This window comes from Mauremys reevesii, linkage group 11, assembly GCF_016161935.1.
Source record: "Mauremys reevesii isolate NIE-2019 linkage group 11, ASM1616193v1, whole genome shotgun sequence".
In the NCBI taxonomy this organism is placed as follows: domain Eukaryota; kingdom Metazoa; phylum Chordata; order Testudines; family Geoemydidae; genus Mauremys; species Mauremys reevesii.
Window position 1 is genome coordinate 67773273 of NC_052633.1, and position 18558 is coordinate 67791830.

Genomic DNA, 18558 nt, shown 5'->3' on the forward strand with positions numbered 1-18558 from the left:
CACAGTGGGAGGTTCCTTGCACACTTTCCTGGGTCCTGCCTCCCCCGGCCGTGGAGGTTGCTACAGTCTGGCTCAGGGCAGAATGGTGCAGAGAGAGGGAGGGCGGGCGCGTGGTGAAGCGCTGAGCTGCCACTGACACCTGTGTGACCACGGCAAGTCACTGGGGCCCAGGTTTCTAAAGGTGTTTAGGTGTAGCTCCACGTTGCAGGGACTAGGTGGATTGGATGGCTGAATCCCTCTCACTGAGGCTTAGTCTTCTAAGTCACTTTTGAAAATGGGACTTAGCTGTCTAAATCACATAGGCCTTGCAATGCATAACACCTGAATACCTTTAAAAATATGGTTCTCTCTATGCCTCAGCTCCCATATGTACAACAGGAATAACAGCACTGCCCTGCCTCAGGGGGGCTGAAAGGATAAATCCAGGAATGGCTGTGAGGTGCTCAGATGCTACCATGAGGCAGGTCATAGAACCCAGACAGGTAGGCCCAGATCCTCAAAGGGATTTAGGTGCCTAACTCCTATTGAAATCCTCAAAAGGAGTTAGGCACCTGAATCCCTTGGAGCAGGGGTCCCGAACATGGCGCCCACATACTGGCCAGGGGATGAGCATCCGCGGAAATGCCGCTGACAAGCAGCGCCATCCAGAGGCATCACCGCTTCTGGATGATGCTGTTTGTCGGCAGTATTTCAGCGGCGACACCTATTGACGTTGCTGCTTGTCGGTGGCATTTCGGCGGATGCTTGTCCGCTGCCACGGTCCTCCATTGCTCGTCGGTTGGGGACCACTGCCTTGGAGGATCCGGCCTGTAGAGTTTGATTTCTGATCACTAGGACACACCCATCCCCACAGTGGGTCAATCAGAGCCTTAAGGAACCGCACTAGCATGAGCTGCCTCATTTATACATCTCTCTCAGGTACAAAAAATGAAACCAAACAACCTTCTTCGTTCCCCTCTATACCTGTGCATGGACATTCTAAGAGACTGGAGAATCATACTGCCCATTCCCTTAGCCAGTACTCATGGCCGGACTAAATATTATCTAGACCATTCCTGACAGGCGTTTGTCTAACCTGCTCTTAAAAATCTCCAGTGATGGAGATTCCACAACTTCCCTAGGCAATTTATTCCAGAGCTTAACCACCCAGACAGTTAGGGAGTTTTTCCTAATGTCCAACCTAAACCTCCCTTGCTGCAATTTAAGCCCATTGCTTCATGTTCTATCCTCAGAGGTTAAGAAAAACAAATTTTCTTCCTCCTCCTTGCAACAACCTTTTACATACTTGAAAACTATTCTGTCCCCTCTCAGTCTTCTCTTTTCCAGATTAAACAAACCCAATTTTTTCAATCTTCCCTCATAGGTCATGTTTTCTAGACCTTTAATCATTTTTGTTGCTCTTCTCTGGACTCTGTCCAATTTGTCTACATCCTTCCTGAAATGTGGCACCCAGAACTGGACACAGTACTCCAGTTGAGGCCTAATCAGAGCGGAGTAGAGCGGAAGAATTACTTCTCGTGTCTTGCTTACAACACTCCTGCTAATTCATCCCAGAATGATGTTTGCTTTTTTTGCAAGTGTTACACTGTTGACTCATATTTAGCTTGTGATCCACTATGACCCCCAGATCCCTTTCTGCAGTACTCCTTCCTAGGCAGTCATTTCCCATTTTGTATGTGTGCAACTGATTGTTCCATCCTAAGTGGAGTACTTTGTATTTGTCCTTATTGAATTTCATCTCATCTACTTCAGACCATTTCTCCAGTTTGTCCAGATCATTTTGAATTTTAATCCGATCCTCCAAAGCACTTGCAACCCCTCCCAGCTTGGTATCATCCGCAAACTTTATAAGTGTATTCTCTATGCCATTATCTAAACCATGTATGAAGATATTGAACAGAACTGGACCCAGAACTGATCCCTGCGGGACCCCACTTGTTATGCCCTTCCAGCCTGACTGAACCACTGATAACTACTCTCTGGGAATGGTTTTCCAAACAGTTTTGCAGCCACCTTATAGTAGCTCCATCTAGGTTGCATTTCCCTAGTTTGTTTATGAGAAGGTCATGTGAGACAGTATCAAAAGCTTTACTAAAGTCAAGATATACCACGTCTACCGCTTCCCCCCATCCAGAAGGCTTGTTACCCTGTCAAAGAAAGCTATCGGGTTGGTTTGACATTTTTTTTTTTTTTTTTTACAAATCCATGCTCACTGTCACTTATCACCTTATTATCTTCTAGATGTTTGCAAACTGATTGCTTAGTTATTTGCTCCATTATCTTTCTGGGTACAGAAGTTAAGCTGACTGGTCTGTAATTCCCTGGGTTGTCCTTATTTCCCTTTTTTATAGATGGGCACTGTATTTGCCCTTTTCCAGGGCAGTGAAATTAATAATAATGCAATTATTGAACTCCAAAAAAACAGAACCCTATCTACGATCTACAGTAACAGCAGGTATTTCTAAGGTGTCTGTTGCCATGATATCTAAGCAACACTGTTGCGAGCACCCGCCGTTGGATTCAGCAGGAAGGTGAAATAAACCTCTCCAAAACGCTCTAGTTGCAGCAGTCAGTGGACTAGCTAGAGATGGCATAGCCCAATTAGACCATACAGTCCACCTCCCAGGGACACAGCTGTCTCCCTTCTGGTGTTTGTGGCTTCTGGATGCCCTGGAGGCACAGCTGCTATTGCACTGTCAGTATCAGCACTGAGCCACTTCAGTAACCTGTCTCTCCTTATGTTAACAGGTTTCCCTCTGTGCCTGGGCATACAATGGCGATTCTACCCATGTGAGAGCTCTCTAATGTGAGTACCCAGCAGCAGGCTTCTGCTGTCTGTGGTCTGGACTTTGACTATCATCAAAGTGATCTGCCAGCTCCCCCCTCGTCTCCCCGTAAAGGCCAGTGTGTTAGACCATCCATGTACATTTGCTATGACATACATCAGTGTTGATGAGAGACAGGAACACTGCCGGGTGATTTTGAGCTGCCAGAATAATCAGCTGTATGCACAACATGGCCTAAAGGGTTTTTCAATTAGCAGCATGCATCCACTAAAGAACTTAGACACTCAGATTCCTGCTGGGGACTTCAACCATGTAGACTCATGTTGCATAGACAAGACAACCTTCGCCAGTGCTGCAGAAACCCGGCTGTATCGGAGCGTGGAGAATCTACACTGGGCGACAGCTGCAGACTCCAGTCTGTATTCTCACTGCCGGAGCATGGACAATGAGCTCCTTTTCCACTATAAAGGTGCCAGTTACTGGTCCGAAGGCTCTGCAGAGAGCGCCCCAGCACAGAGCACTGCAGACGCTTGCAAGCATCTGCCCCTCCACCCCAAGCAAACATCACCATCTGCACGAAACGTTCCCCTTCCTCCTTTTGCCAAAGTGCCTCAGTGGCTTTTCCCTTCCACGGAGGAGAGAGCCCTACACGGGGATGCCAAAAAAGAACTGAAGGAGAAGCTTAGGATTCACAGCGCCAAGGCGGCGGTGGACCCCTGCAAGCCCGTGCGTCCCCAAGCGCCTTTGACCGACCGGGTGGCGAGGGAGTTCTCAGAATGCCGGATGTGCCAGCAGTACAAAAACGGGTGCGCTGTACACTGCTGTGCGGTGTTTGTGGAACACACTCCCCTCAGTCATGGCCCCGTAGCAGCGCTGGGGAGACAAAGGCCATGTTTTGCATGCAAGATAACCAGTCCAGAAGACATCAAGCAGGAAGCTCGGAGGAGGTTGCAGCTGAGAAGACAGAACAGCTCTCCCAGCCTGACTCTCCATCATGCCAGGGAAAACCAAGAGATAGTCAAATCCAGAACCACTGGATCCCTGAAGGGTTGTGATGGGGACACTGATGCCAAAGGGCCGGCAGAGCTGAGCAGAAAAGGACACTATAAAGGGAGGCTCTACATCCCTACCTTTGAGGAGTTCAAGAGAATGAGAAGCAAGGAGATGCGTTTATCTGCGGGTACCAATGGGCCAACAAAGTGCCTGAGTGAGGGGTCTCTGGCAAGTCAGACTCTAGAAAGGGAAAGCAGTAAGAACATCTGCTCAGCTGTGCCACGAGAAGCCCTGGAGGCCAAACTCCCCAGCGATTCCACAGCAACAGCGGACGACTACGATGATGTGTTTCATGAAAGCCACATCGCTGCCGGCTCTGGCCATTATCAAGACATTCCAGCTGCGTGGGGCAGCTTCAGTTTGGTCAGCACAGCTGGGGCTACCCAGTGCCTGCTGAAAGACAGTACCTACCAGCTGTCAAGTGCAGATAGGTCCCCGGTCCCTATTTGCTCTAGCCCGATTCCAAGGTCGCCTTTGCAGGCAATAGCAATCCACAGGGAGGGGGAGGAGGTCTGCAGTGATGAGCAGCAGGGATTAGACTCAAGACAACTGAGTGGAGTCCTTCACTTAGCTGGGCAGGCACTGGCTTCTGAAGCCCATTCTTCTTGCTGTCCATCGCTGCTGTTAGAAGCCACAGACCTATCCAGCTATGGAGCTAAACTACAAAAAATGAAGGATGAATTCATAGGCTCAGCACTGGATCTTATTAAGAAAAGGTAACATACTCTATTGGGACCCTGAAAGCAGTCCTGGTTTGAGGGGTCTACGTCTTCCTCCCAATATGTACGTGTCACTCCCATTGGCATCGGTACTCTGCAGTTATACAGAGCCTTTCAGCTTAGGATCTCAGAGTTCCAAAACCTAACCAATAGAAATGGCTTTTTATAGTTGTATTATCACAGCACCTAGGAACCCTAGTCATGGATCGGACCCCCATGTTTCCACTATTTTTTTAATTCTAATGGAAGTAGGTGTTTGACACAAACATTCCCCTTTAGCATTTGCAACCCAAACATTGCACCATCCTGCTAGTACCCGAGAACCTGGAGAGGAAATTGACTAGAAACTGATCAACAGAACATTTTAAGGGACTTGTCTATTTTGATCCTTCAAGCTGACTGAATGAAGCCCAGAAAGCACAAAGAATGAACAGTAGATTGGAATTTTAAAAATATAAGGTGCTAAGAAAACAAAGAGGAACTTATATTTAAAAAAAACCTGAGTTTTAAAGTGACGGGGATTCTTTTACTGGGATTTCTCCTGGGGAACCAACCTAGCCAAATACTACCAAGTAATAGTAGTAATGAATGGTAAAGGCTATTGCTTAATCTGGATAGTGTTAGAAACATTTCCCTTTGGCTAGAACCAAGGAGTGCTGTTTAACTCCAATTTACAGCTTTGAGTGTAATTCCATATGATTTCCATTCAAATTGGCCTAAGATTTGTTTCTAATTCAGCCCAAACTTCGCTCCAGAGGCTTCTGACTCTGTAGGAATCTAGCTGGAGTTTCAGGCTTGTAACAATACCCAAACTCACCACCATGGGCGGTGGGTGAAGCTTCCCCTGGGGAGGCTAGCTCCCTGTCCCGCCTCTTCCGCCTGTGGGCCCACCCACACTGCAGCCTCGCTCTGCCCCAGGGCCCACCCCTGCTCCACCCCCAGCCCTGCCCCCCCCCTCCCGCTTGCAGCATCCTTCCTCACTCCCCCACCTGGTGCGAGACGGGGCAGGAAGAGGCGAGGGCCACGACAGCCCTGGTGTCTGGCGGCAGGGCGGCGGCAGACCTAGCTACCCACTTTTATTTCCTTGTCACCTAAGATGACACAACAGATACACTTGGGACATGCTCTTGCTCCCATTGCAGAGAGCGAGGCCCAGATGGCATTTAGGCTCCTAACATCCATTGAAATCAAAGTTAGGAGCTTAAATACCTCTGTGGATTTGGACTGTCCTTGGCTCCAACGGGAGCAGGAGTGGGCCTTTAATAAAGTTATGCTGATGAACACATTGGTGAGAACTGTGTATCTCCTGGCTTTGTTAACTGCCCACAGTTACAGTTCTACCAAGCAATTTTGTCTTGTACTATTAATTCCCTCCCTGGTAGCCTGCAATTATTTACTTTATTTGATTTGTGACTTTGGGATGATGGAATCCTTTAAGTGCCTCATGAATCATTTAATCCATCTGGCTCACATAAGAGTCCCTGCTGGGAAGAGACACACTGGTCTACCAGTGGAAATCCAATACAGGCTTTTAAACATAAGTTGCAGTTTCCGAGCTGTCTAAACGATGTGGGATCACTGTCCAGGGCCAGGACACGTAAGGAACTGGGGACTCTCATACTGTTCAGCTTTGAATTTGGGAGGATGAGAAGGAAATGAGGACGTCTGTGTAATGAAATAGGAACTGACTGGACAGGAAAGGGCTTGTGGGGCAAGTGCTACTAGGGGAGATGGTTAAGGAGAAAGACACTCCAGGATAAAAGATTTTCTGGGTGACATAAGGATGGTAGATGAAAGAGCTGTTGTCCAGGGCAAAGAAAACTAAGGCCAACAAGATCAGGGGAAGTGTGAAAAGATGAAAAGCAGGCAGAAAAGCCCGTCCAGCTGGAAGAAGAGAGGAAGGGACATGGATGGCACACAGGAGCTCGTACAGACCACACCCACGATGGTGGTTTGGCAGAGGACTGAAGGAAGGCACTGTGCACAGATGCAGTCCTGGCTGTCTAGCGCCAGACGGGGTGGGACTAGAGCATCTCTTTCTAGAAGATTCAGGGAGAAGCGATGGCTCCACAGGTTCAGAGGAAAACAGCACACTCACATGGAACTGCTCACTCCCCTGCATAGTTCCCTGCCAGCCTGAAAACTTGGTGTGAAGGAGAAGTGATGTGTAACAAGGATCAACAAAAATCAACCCACCAAAGCACCTTACACAATAAATAGCCCAAGAGATTTTACCCTGCAGGTGGAGGAGTGCCAGAGACTCCATTAAGTCCACTAGGGACTTTGCTACTGCTATCGGTTTGATGTGAAAGATGCTCAGACACTACGGTGATGGATGGCAGGATAAAACCCTATGACTGAGAGACAGACAGACCATTCTGCTGCAGCTTCGTTGGGCCCTAGTATATTTCTTCCCAGCTGAATTCTCTTGTGCTCTGGCCTGCAATGGAGTGTGGGAACTTCAAGTCCCAACCACTCAAGGCCAGGATGGGGAGAACTCCAGGCTCCAAGCCTCACAACTGCTCAGCTAGGAAATGCTGTACTGGAGTCCAGAACAGAGGCAGCTGGGTCCTAAGCTTGGTAATATGGTAGAAAGTGGGTGGTGCTGGGGAAAGGGCTCACAACATGGTGTCCAGCGTGGCACATACTGGATCCACCACAAACTGCACAGTCTTGCCTACAGTCCACTGGTGGGCCATGACTAACAGAGAGCATAGACTATCTTAGAGAATACAGTGAACACCTGGCAGGAAGAGTACCGAGGGAATACAGCTAGCGTATGGCTAGAGGAAGGAAAGTCAGATGGGGTTAGTATAAATGGGAAGATCTAATGGAGGAAGCTGAGAGGGAAGATGAATAACCCAGAAGATGCAAAAGGGAATGAAGTCCTGAGGCCCGGAGAAGAGAAAATAAACTAGGTATAGCACTTTGTCTATGTGCCGAGCATGACAGCACCGATTTACACCTGTTACCCCAAGTGAAGGGGCTGGCAGAGAGCTTGGTGTCCTGGCAAGAGGGTCTTCAGAAGAGGAAACGACCGTCGCTCGGGACCCAGGCGGGAGCTAGAACGATGGAGGGAACTCTGGAATAACTAAAAGTACATTCAGTGAAAGGGAACAGGAAGGCCAGTGGAGTTGGTGGAGGGAAGAGTTCCACTATCAAGGAGATGTTGTGGCAGACTCCACGGTCTCTGGCCATGGTTAGGGTAGGGTCTGAATGAGGCAAGTGTGTGAGGAAGCCAGATTTTTAGATTCTGTGGGGAAGACCTGGTGAGAGAGGAAGGGAGGGCCCAGCGGAAGTGGTGGCAGGTGGGGCGAATGGGGAGAAAGATCACCTCAGAAGCACTGGCTAGAGATGGGCAGGGGCAAACCCCTCAACATAATATTCACCTGTATTAGTATTAAAATGAGCACATATAGACACCGATCTTCACCCCTAAGGATCCCAAGGCAGTTTACAAACTTCCTCTCTTTACAGAGGGAATCACTTCCCCCACCACTGAAATGCAGCCACATCTGGTGTGAACAGGGCAGTCCTGTAACAGTCCACAGTGCCACTGCACAGCAACTTAGAGCGAGAAGTGCAGAGCAGTGTATGGAGTTGAGATTCCAGGGGGGCATTTTTAAAGAGGCGGCATGACTTAAGAGCAGGATCAGGTGACCACACCCTACCAGGGGCAGACTGATCCGAAGCCTACAAGAGCTGTCCTGGTATGGAGCTCACAAAGGAACATGATTTAGACAAAAATAAGATATTTGTGGATCCTTTTAGCGGATTTGAAGACAAACAGCGGAGCCAGTCTGCACTAGTTATGGTGTCAATTACATTATCCGTCAGCTTCCCAGCCACAGCCTTATTTCAAACAATAACTGCTTTTAAGAAGAAAAAAATAAAGGATGTTTATGCCATGGAAACATCACAGAGGTCAAATTTAAAGAGTCAAGAAGCAAGGGGCCAGGCCCTGGGATGCCACTGCACGGCAACAAGTGCTGTACAGGCATGTGAGAGAGAGCAAAAATGCCTTCCCTTTGCACTCCCCTGATCCTGCTGCAGCGTGTGCAAAGCTGGCTCCCCCTGCACAGGTTAGAGCCAAGGGGCCAAAATATCAGCCAAGGAGGAATCCCAGCCACACACCTCTTGCAGCAGAGAGAAGGAATGGCATGAGAGCTCCTACTTCAGCTCTACACTGCTGGAGGATCATCCTTGCACTGGAAGAGCCTCCTGGGGCTGGTTAAACCAGACAGATGACATCAGTGGTGCAGATCAAAGCGGTCTCAGTGGGGAAATCTGCATTAACTGTGGCATGTTGCACAGCCAGTATATTTTGTGGTATAGATCTAACCCAAAACTAATAATCCAGGTTTTCTCAAACTAGGGTCTGCGGACCCCTGGGGGTCTGTGAGGGTGCTCCAGCAGGTCCACGAGTCTTGTCCGGGACCACCGGCCCCACTGATCAACTCCTCCCCCTCCCTCCCAGTGCCTCCTGCTCGCCGTGGATCAGCTGTTCAGCAGCATGCAGGAGGCGCTGGGAGGGTGGGGGAGGAGCGGGGATGGGGCGCGCTTGAGGGGGCAGAAAGAGGCGGAGAAGAGGAGGGGCAGGGTGGAGCGAGGGTGGGAAGAGGAGGGGGCAGGGTGGGGCCTTGGAGGAAGGGGTGGAGTGGGGGCAGGGCCTGGGGCTGAGCGGAGGGTCCATGAAAATGTTTAAATCAAAATGGAGATCCTTGGATTGCTAAAGTTTGAGAACCGCTGCAATAATCTATTTAGCATGTGAAGCAGGTCTTAAGAAAGCTCCATTCATACAGCATGGACACTGCTGTAGGAATCCTAGCTTTTGCCTTTCTTACCTGTAACTGACCAACCCTAGTGCAGATTTAATTTCTTGACTCTACAATAGTCTATTTTTTCCACTCTTTCCTTTTCAAAACCACCTGGACACAACTGGTTCCCATTTCCCGGGGAGGGTCGCCTTTGGAAATGTTTAGAAGAGTCAACAAAATATATAAAAGCCTCAAAAACTAACACTGTGAGGGAGCTCCCCAGACATCATTCCCAGAGAAGTGCTCCCACATCTTCACTTTTAGTAATAACTCTCTGCTCTTAGAGCAGGTAACACGTCATGAGAAAAGCTCAAAGCACTAGACAAACATAAATGATCACTTTCTTGCAAATTAGGTCTGTACGATCTTGTGCCTAAGGCTCTGCAAGGGGAATCAGGAGACCTGGGTTCTATTCCTGGTTCGGCTGCTGGGAGGCCTTGGGCAAGTCATTTCACCATCTTGGGCCTCAGTTTCCCCTCCCACTCTTTGTATATTTAGATTGGGGCAGGACAGTCTCTTACTTCACATCTATGCAGTTCCTAGCACAGTGGGTCCCTGGTCTCAGTAGTGGATTCTAGATGTCACTGTAACACACCCAGCAGTCATAATTTTGTTATTCCCATTCTACAGAGGCGACAATAGAGGCATAAAGAGTGAAGTGGCATAACAAGACCTACATAGCAGGTCACTGGAAGAGCCAGAAATAGAACCCAGGGGGTCCCGATTCCCAGCCTTCTCCTAGCATTGCACGGTGACACTGGTGTTGTCAATCAGACTCTAATTGTAAAAATCCTCTGCTAGTCCCAGCTGGGATCTAGAAGCACAGAAGTGTGTGAACATGAAAATATTCATTTAAAAACCAACTTTTCCAGGCGTAATAACAGATTCACTCTGAGTTTGGGAGGAAGATTTGGGTCTGTTCTGAACCCGACTCAGTTTGGGGTCTGTGCTCATTCACTGTAGCTGAGCCAGTTCACCCATCCCTAGTTATAAAGGGAGTATCTATATACCTTGATATGTGACAGTACTGGGAGCTACCGTTTAGCAGCTGTCAGGCATCAGTGGTAGCCTAGGAGTAAAAAGCTATGTAAAGGAGCAGTCATTATAATAGGTGTTGGTTAGCCACAAACGCTGATTGTATTCCAGTCCCCTGCGTCTCTCTGGTCAGTTACACCAAGGTTGTCTGTACAGTCCTGACAGCCCTTTTTGTTAAAGGAATTTGAACCAAGGGAAATGAAACTTCCTCTTAACAGAGTGCCTGGTGATATAAACCCAAAGCAGAAGGCGAGTCAGTATCCTCATGATCACTTCCCTCTTATTCTTCACCCATTGATTGGCCGCTAATCTATCAATATTGCACCAAATCCGGTTCCCATCTTCCCTGGAAATAACTTGTTTTATTAGAGACACTGGCCATTTAAATTGAGTGCACTTTTTAAAAATGAGTTCACAGCAGTGCCAGGCACTACGGTATCCCTCTGGGCCAGTTTTTATAGCTTTATAGCCACTTTTCCCTATTGTAAAAGTCCCTTGTGGCTGAGTGATTCCCACAAAGAGGGGAGAACTGACAGGCACAGAATGAAAACAGTGGACTGCGGTGATACTTTAAATGCTATCAAGTGAGTTCAACGGGTTTTGGATCAGGCCCGTATTAAACAAGCTGAAAAAAAATAAGAGTAAAATATTTTCCTCTAATCTGTTTAATTTATAGCAATTTTAGGGGTTGCTTGTCCCAATAGAAGGTAACATTTTTCAGGTACAGACTATGATTTCTATGTTGACAGTCTCTTTGAGTAACAGCTACTTAAAAAGATGTTTTGTGGTCTGCATTGGGGATACTTCGTAATTTATAAACAAAAAATGTACCATGAGCATATGAGACTTGAAGAGTTACTCTGCATTTGCACTGCTGTAACTGAGATCGCCAGGTCTGAGCTGATCTTAGATTCCTTAAACCACACACAAGTGTATTATTGAAACAAGGACCGGACCGAAGCCTTCCAGTCGGGATCCTTCTCTGAACGGATGGGCGCTGCTCAGACCAGGGTACCCTGTCCAAACCCATCTCTGTCAAGAATTTCAGGTTACCTCCTCACTCCTAGTGATGGCTGCACCTTTGCACAGATATGATGTTGATTGGCTTCTGCTCCTTCCTTTGCAGTTGCAGTGCCGAGACTGCCTCGGAGTCCTCGTCCATGGGATCATGTGACCCTAGGAAAGCTGATCTCTCTTCTCCAGAGGAGGACAGTGATCAATGTACAGTCATTTCCATGGCAACACGGACCTGGAAGAACAAGCCAAATAATGAGACACCTAGTGACACTCAACCTGCAGGAAACGTAAGGGAAAATTCCCATTTCACCCCAGGCAGGTGGTTTTCGCCAGGCGCTAGCCACCATTAGCGTTTAATTAGTTAGAGTGTTCAGAAAGATATGGGGGATACGAACAAGGCTGATTTTTGACCCTAGGAATGGATGTAGAAAGGAAATCTGTGAATCAATTCAGTTTTGTTAAATTAAGTTTTTCTGTTGCATTATTTTTAATTCAATGCTTTTTTTTCCTGGAAAATTTTAGTGTAATAAGGGCTAGTTCTTCCCTCACCCCTGTACAATCCCAGCAAGCCAGGGGTGGCCTGGAGCACCACTTGGTGTGTGTTTAACCTCCAAATAGCCCCCAAGAACCTCATAAGAACTTCATTCCACCCACCCCTACCCAGACAGCCAATGTGAAAAATCGGGACAGGAGGTTGGAGGTAAAAGGAGCCTATATAAGAAAAAGACACAAAAATGGGACTGTTCCTATAAAATTGGGACATTTGGTCACCCTACCTACCCAGCACAGACACTCGCTGTGCAACCAACTGATTGTATATTCACGCTCTTTTCAACAATTAGGTTTCGTTTTTAAAAATGTGGCTGAAACTACAACATTGAACTGTTCAGTGACTGGTGACGCTGATCCCTCTGTGAATGGAAGAGACAATGGGCTCAGTCTTACTTCTCTTGATGCTGTGATTTGTTCTACAGTAGTGCCTAGATCAGGACCCCATTGTACAAACCCAGAGACAGAGAGAGCCCCTGCCCTAGAGAGCAGAAGAGGAACAGAGGTGAAGTGATCGGCCCACGACCCCACAACAGAGCTGGGTTTAGAACCCAGGTCTCCTGACTCCCTTGCAGTTGCCCTAGCCCCAGAGCACACAGCCTGCCCCCAGGAGTGGGAGTTTTGCCATTGACTTCAGTGGCAGCAGGATCAGAGTCTGTCATTGCACGCAGCAGCCTGCAGAGCCCCGGCTGGCTCCATCACTGTTTTCAGTTATGACAAAGCTTTTAAATACACCTCTACCTCGATATAACGCTGTCCTTGGGAGCCAAACAATCTTACCGCATTATAGGTGAAACCATGTTATATCAAACTTGCTTTGATCCACCGGAGTGCGCAGCCCCGCCCGCCCAGAGCACTGCTTTACCGCGTTATATCCAAATTCGTCTTATATCGGGTGGCGTTATATCGAGGTAGCGGTGTACCTCTCGGCCCCCGCCCTAACGCCACTTGCCTTTGCTGCAGAATTCCAGCCCAAGCTGCCGCAGATCCAGCTCTGACATCGCCCAGGAGACTGCGGATTGTGTCAAGGCCCAGCGGGAGTGCCGTCTGCGGCCTCATTTCAGTGACCCGATGCCAACAGACGCTGTGAAGAGAAAACAGCTGGAGCTGAAGATTGCGGCAGCAGCCCGGCAACACGCGCAGAAGCGACGGCAGGAGAGAGACCCTGGTACCTGCACAATTCCTGCATGGGCCTAGATGGACTGTTTGTGTCGTTCCTTAGTTTAATTGTAACTGGAGATTCTGCTCCCTCGACGAGGGCAGTTTAGAATTCAGAGTGGCGATGAACCAGATCCTAATCTCAGTTATACTGGTGGAAATCTAGAGTAACACCACTGACTTCAGAGGAGTTGTTCTGGGCTTGCACTGGTGTAAAGGAATTCAGAATCTGGTCCAGGGGCGTTTATCAGTGTAGTTTGATTGGCTACACTGGTGTAATCTGGGCTAACCCCCGAGTGGTGGGAGGAGACCATAGCAACCATGGGAACTGACAGACATTTCTGCACCACCCCCACAGGATCCCTTCGTGCAGGGGGCATGCTGGGAGTACTTCTAGGAGGAGGGGACACGGTCAGGCTTTCCTATGGCCTGGCTATTCCTGGCCGCCCCAAGGCCAAGAGCGGCTGCAGGCAGCTGGGCTCAAGTTAGGGCAACCCCTGCTCTAATCCCCAGAAGGGACCAAGGTGGCTCCTGGCAGCCCCCCGCATATGGGAGGCACGAGGATGGCACAAAGTCACTGTGCCCGTGTCCAGCTGTGGCACAGGCATGGACTGGCCCCACTGGACTCCAAATTTGCCCTGGCATAAGTGAGAGGAGATTCAGCCCAAAGTCCCTGGGCTATAAGGCCTGGAACTGTCCTGCGATGAAGAGAGGGTGGGGGACACGGATAAGATGAGCTAATTGGCGTGTAGCCGCACGCCCTCCTGCCTGCCCATTTATGCCAGGGCACAGTAGTGGCTCTGCCTCTGCTCCCCTCCTAGGCTTCTGCGGCTCCCTCCAGCACCTTCCAGGCTGAGGTGACTCAGCCCTCCCTGGCTAGGCCCCCAAACTCCGCAATAAACACAAAGAAATGAACTCTTCCCTTCCCTTGGGGAGGCCCTGACAGGGGCTGTCCCCAGACCTACCCGCCCACAGCAAGAGCCCCAGGTCTGTGAGCTGAGCTCTCCCCTTTTAGCCCCTCCCACAAAGCCTGACACCTGCTTCCCGTGTCACAAAGTAGGGCAGATTGGGCCCGCAGCAGCCCATTAACCCTTCCCTGCCTCCTGTGGGGTTTACACTCCCCCTCACAAGATGTTTTCTGTGATTCATAACATAGAGGGGTTCCTGCACTCAAAGGTTCGTCTGGCAACTGGCTCCCTCTAGGTCTATGTTCTAAATAACCCCATCCCCCACCACTGCCGGGTTTATTTTTTAGCCATACCAGATTACGGCCTTGAAACATCAATCCCTGGGGGCAGAAGGACGTATTATTTGCCTGGCACGAGGTATCATACTGAGCACTGCAGAATAAATGGTAGGGAGAGAGAACAAGCCATTCCACGTAACAACACAAAGCGCAGCAATGTCTGTGCTCCAGTTCCCAGGTCGAATCCCTGGGGGAGAGATGATTTTTTTCAAGGTCCATCATAAGGGTCAGATCTCCAGCTGGTGGGAGTGGCTGCATCGACTTTGCTGAGTTGCACCTGCTGAGGCAAGCGAGCGGTGGATTGGGGCTGTGTGATTTCAGAGTCCACTGACATGGGCACTCACAGGCTGGCTCAAGCCCCCTTAGCAGTGGGACTGGTGGAGGGGCTCCACTCTGGCTTCTCCATCCAGCAGCAGAAGAAGGGTGGGAGACCATGTGCAGCCCTGTTTTCCCCTAGTCCTTTCCCTTAGGCTCCTAGCTCCCAAGGCTGCCCCAGCTCGGAGGCTGTTGAGTGAGCTCTGCCCAGTCAGCAGTGCACGTCCTGAGCTTCGTTCGTGTCTGTGCTTTGCTCAGGTCCGGTGGTGGCTAAAGCCAACATCCCCCATGGCTGCAGCTTTGACGAGAACACCCATTCCCTGCGCAGCTCCCTGCGATCCAAGCACCGCTGGAGCAACGTCAGCAGCCTGAGCGCGGACAGCGGCATTGTCGGCGTAACTGACGAGAGGGATGATGCCGAGGCCGGCGGCGCGACCAGAACCAGATCGGCAGAGGTGGAGAGGGCGGACAGCGGCATCGGCCAGGCATTGGCCAGGAAGTGGAAAAACAGGGCCTCTGAAACACTGACTTCCTTGCAGGCCTGGGAGGCGCACCGGCCCTGCACTGACTGCGGTGAGAGAGATTTCCCAGTGGAGACAGATGCACAGAACCAGAACAAGAGAAGAGCCAACCTGTGTGTGAAGTGCCAGAAGCGCAGGACAGAGCGAAAGGAGTCGATCCTGGAGTTCGTCAACACAGAAGCCAGCTACGGTGAGGACCTGCGGATCATCAAGGAGGAGTTCTACCTCCCGATGCAGTCGGCTGGGCTGCTGACGCAGGAACAGCTGCTGGTGGTGTTCAGCAATATCCAGGAGCTGATTGACCTCAATGAAAATTTTCTGGAGTATCTCCAAGAAGAAATTGACCAGGCCTTTGATCAGGTACGGTCCCTCAGCTTTGCTTTCTGCCCATAGCAACAGTGGCTGGGTCAGTCACAGGGCCACATCATAGCACTAATTGAGAGGTAACATTGTCTAGTGGTTAGGGCAGGGGGGCTGAGAATAGGGCTCCTGGGTTCTGTTTCCCAGTTCTCAGCCTCTTACCAGTCAGCACTCTGTCCAAAAGTCTCTCTCCCTTAGCTTTTTCTCAGGGTCATGCTACGAGTGCTTCTCTGGCTGTCTCTAGGGCTTCCCTGATGCCTCCTCTGGCTGCTTCTGGGGTGTTTCTCCTGCTTCTCTCTCTCACGAACATGACTCCATCAAAGGATACCAAACCTCCTGCTTTTGCATCCAGCCCCCAGTCAAACCCCTTCACCCACATAGCTCAGATTCCTGACCAGTCTTGTATGAGGCCTGTGTTTTGGGTGGTGGCTCCTACTTTTTCAGTTGTCTGTTCCATCAAGGAGCTGAATTGCTTCTTACATTTATCCTGAATGAAGGGCAGCTGATACACCAACCAGCTTCAGTGAGGTTTCACCTAACCACCCGCATAACATTACCTTGTAAACAGGCAGCAATCTCAAATGGTGAGAACAGTCACACTGGAAGTAGCATGCAATACAAAAATTATATTAGAGAATGGGGCCACTAGGAATGTAGCCAGATGTGGGAGGATCACCGGAGCCTAGGAGGACCCTCCAGAGCTAGCATAACGTGCGTAGGTCCCACAATGTCCAACTCCAATCAAACTACTCACTCCCACTATGGTACGAAGCCCCAACATGTAGAAAGCTGGCAATAATCCATGAGCATAGAAGTCAGCTGGAGCACAGGACCAGTGTTCAGGGGGGTCAGGTACGTGCCGTGTTTTCAATATGTTACGTGCTTTGGCAAGGTATCTCAAATGAAAAAAATTAAACCTTTGCAAAACCACATTGTGTTTGAAAAGCAAAACAACTTCCTGAGGAACTAAAGGCTGGCTCCAGTGGGGTTCTGCAGCCAGTGTCACTTTATCAGCCGAATTCAAAATGGGGCAGGGCCGTGTAAATGAGTCTGGAATCAGAAAGGAGAAAAGGGGCATGTGAAAATGTGGTTCTGTGCTCAAAGGGGACTGTAAAACTGACATTAGGGGGGCACTATCTTTATTGTCTCTCCATCACAGGTGCTCAGTTTACATGTAAAAAGATGCTCCTTGTAAATTGTCAGCTCTGCAAACTCAGCCTTGGATTAGGGAGTCAAAGTGGGATTTTCCCTTCTCATACACCATCACCAATCAAGATTCTTCAAGCCAGATTAAACTCTTATCTATGCATGTGCGACCCCATTAGTAGAGCTGGTGGAAAACAGAATTTCTGTCCTGTGGAAAAATACTCCATTTCAGTTCCAATCACTTGACATTTTTTCCACTGAACATTTCCTGCAAAACATTTTGACTTCTACAAAACACCATTTTCCAGAGGAAAACTGTCCATGAAAAATGTTTTGCCCAGCTCTATCCATTAGCCGCACAGAGAAACTGATCAGAATTTGGTACACAGAGTTGTTGATGCAGCAGAAGGAACAGACTCCAGCTGATTTGCCCTTAGCCATGTTGGCCCTGCCGGGCTAACAGTAAAAAACACTAAAAAAGTTGCAGATATGACACTGAAATCCCAGGAGAAGATCTGTTAAGTCAGAAGGTGCCATTTTTACATAGTCATTTTTCAGTAGAGAACCCCACTTGAAACCAACCGGGCCAGATTCTGATCAGTTACGCAACTGCAAATCTGGAATATCAACAGATGTGGGGTTTAACCCCAGATTTACATCAGTGTAACTGAGAATCAAAGCTGACCCTGTGATGTGCCGAGTTCCCCTTTTAGCCTGGCTGCCGGGGGCTTTCAGCAAACATTGCTTACAGCTGAGGGCATTTTGTAAAAACAATTTCCCGGTCACCTTTAAATGTGCAACATTGTATGACAACCACCTCCTCTGACTCTATCCCACAGCATTGCACAATGCAATCACGACCGCGTGGCTGCAGGGCTACTTTCCCAAGATACCCATCCCACTGATACCGAGATTCTGTGGCAGGGCAAAACACAAGCCTAGGCCAGCAGGGGTATACGGGTGACAACTGCAAGCTCACACTTCCCACTTTCTTCGAAGGGAACACAATCCATTAGCTGCAATATCAGTTCAAGCCAGAAGTTTTTGTACTTTGGAGACACACACACACACAATGACCTTGACACAGCAGCCCTGGCATCAGCTTCCTAGTGTCTTGCACAGGAAGGACAGACGTGTGCCAAGGTCAGAATTGCCCTTCAACAATTTCTCAAGCAGCTGAACACTGAAAGCAGCTGTTTGTTTTGCCAGTCCCTCTCCCTCTGACTGCCTCTGTCTTCAACCCTCTTTGCAACCACAATGGATTCCTGCACTAAAAGGCATCAGAGCATTAACTCCAGGCTGCTTGTTATGCAAACCCTTAAGCAAAGCCAGTGGCCTTACCTGGCACCATATTCTTATTATGTATCTTATTTTATTACATTCATGGAAAGAAAACAGGAATTTACCATGAAATTTGTTTTTACAAAGCATCGCAGAGTCCTGTCTAGCCCAAAGGAGAGCCATTAAAAGCACCCTGGCACACCAGCCATCCCGATAGCTCAGAACAAAGACAAGGCAATCCCTAATCTGTAGCTGAGTTACACTTCACCCCTGCTCATTTTTCTCGAACGCTGCCTGTGTCATTTACGAGCCCTGGTGTCAGGCCTCCCTGGCAATTCTTTGTGGCAGATCGGCTGGCAGTAACAACTCTGGATCACTCCATTGGGGAGAACGCTCAGAGCCTAGGTTTTGCGGTCTAGGCCAGTGGTGGCAGGGCAGTGCCACTGGCCTGTGGCAGGAGGAGAGGGTGCTTCGCATGGCTCCACAGTAACCCCTGTTGCATTGCTAGCCGAAGACCCCTGTTTGTCCACAGACCAGTGCAGTCATGCAACTTGC

At 49.2% G+C, this 18558-nt stretch overlaps 1 protein-coding gene across 3 annotated transcripts in view; it reads left to right on the plus strand.

Moving 5' to 3' along the window:
• Positions 1-18558, plus strand: part of LOC120374956 (myosin-M heavy chain-like) — an 89352-nt gene that overhangs the window by 65761 nt on the left and 5033 nt on the right. For 2 of the 3 annotated variants that reach the window (XM_039495417.1, XM_039495415.1), the window contains exons 3-6: positions 2749-4555; positions 11537-11714; positions 12940-13144; positions 14954-15576. In XM_039495417.1, the coding sequence (XP_039351351.1) occupies positions 2934-4555; positions 11537-11714; positions 12940-13144; positions 14954-15576 (2628 nt within the window). In that variant the 5' untranslated portion in view covers positions 2749-2933. The remainder of the gene's footprint in view (positions 1-2748; positions 4556-11536; positions 11715-12939; positions 13145-14953; positions 15577-18558) is intronic. The other variant, XM_039495418.1, reaches the window with a different exon arrangement.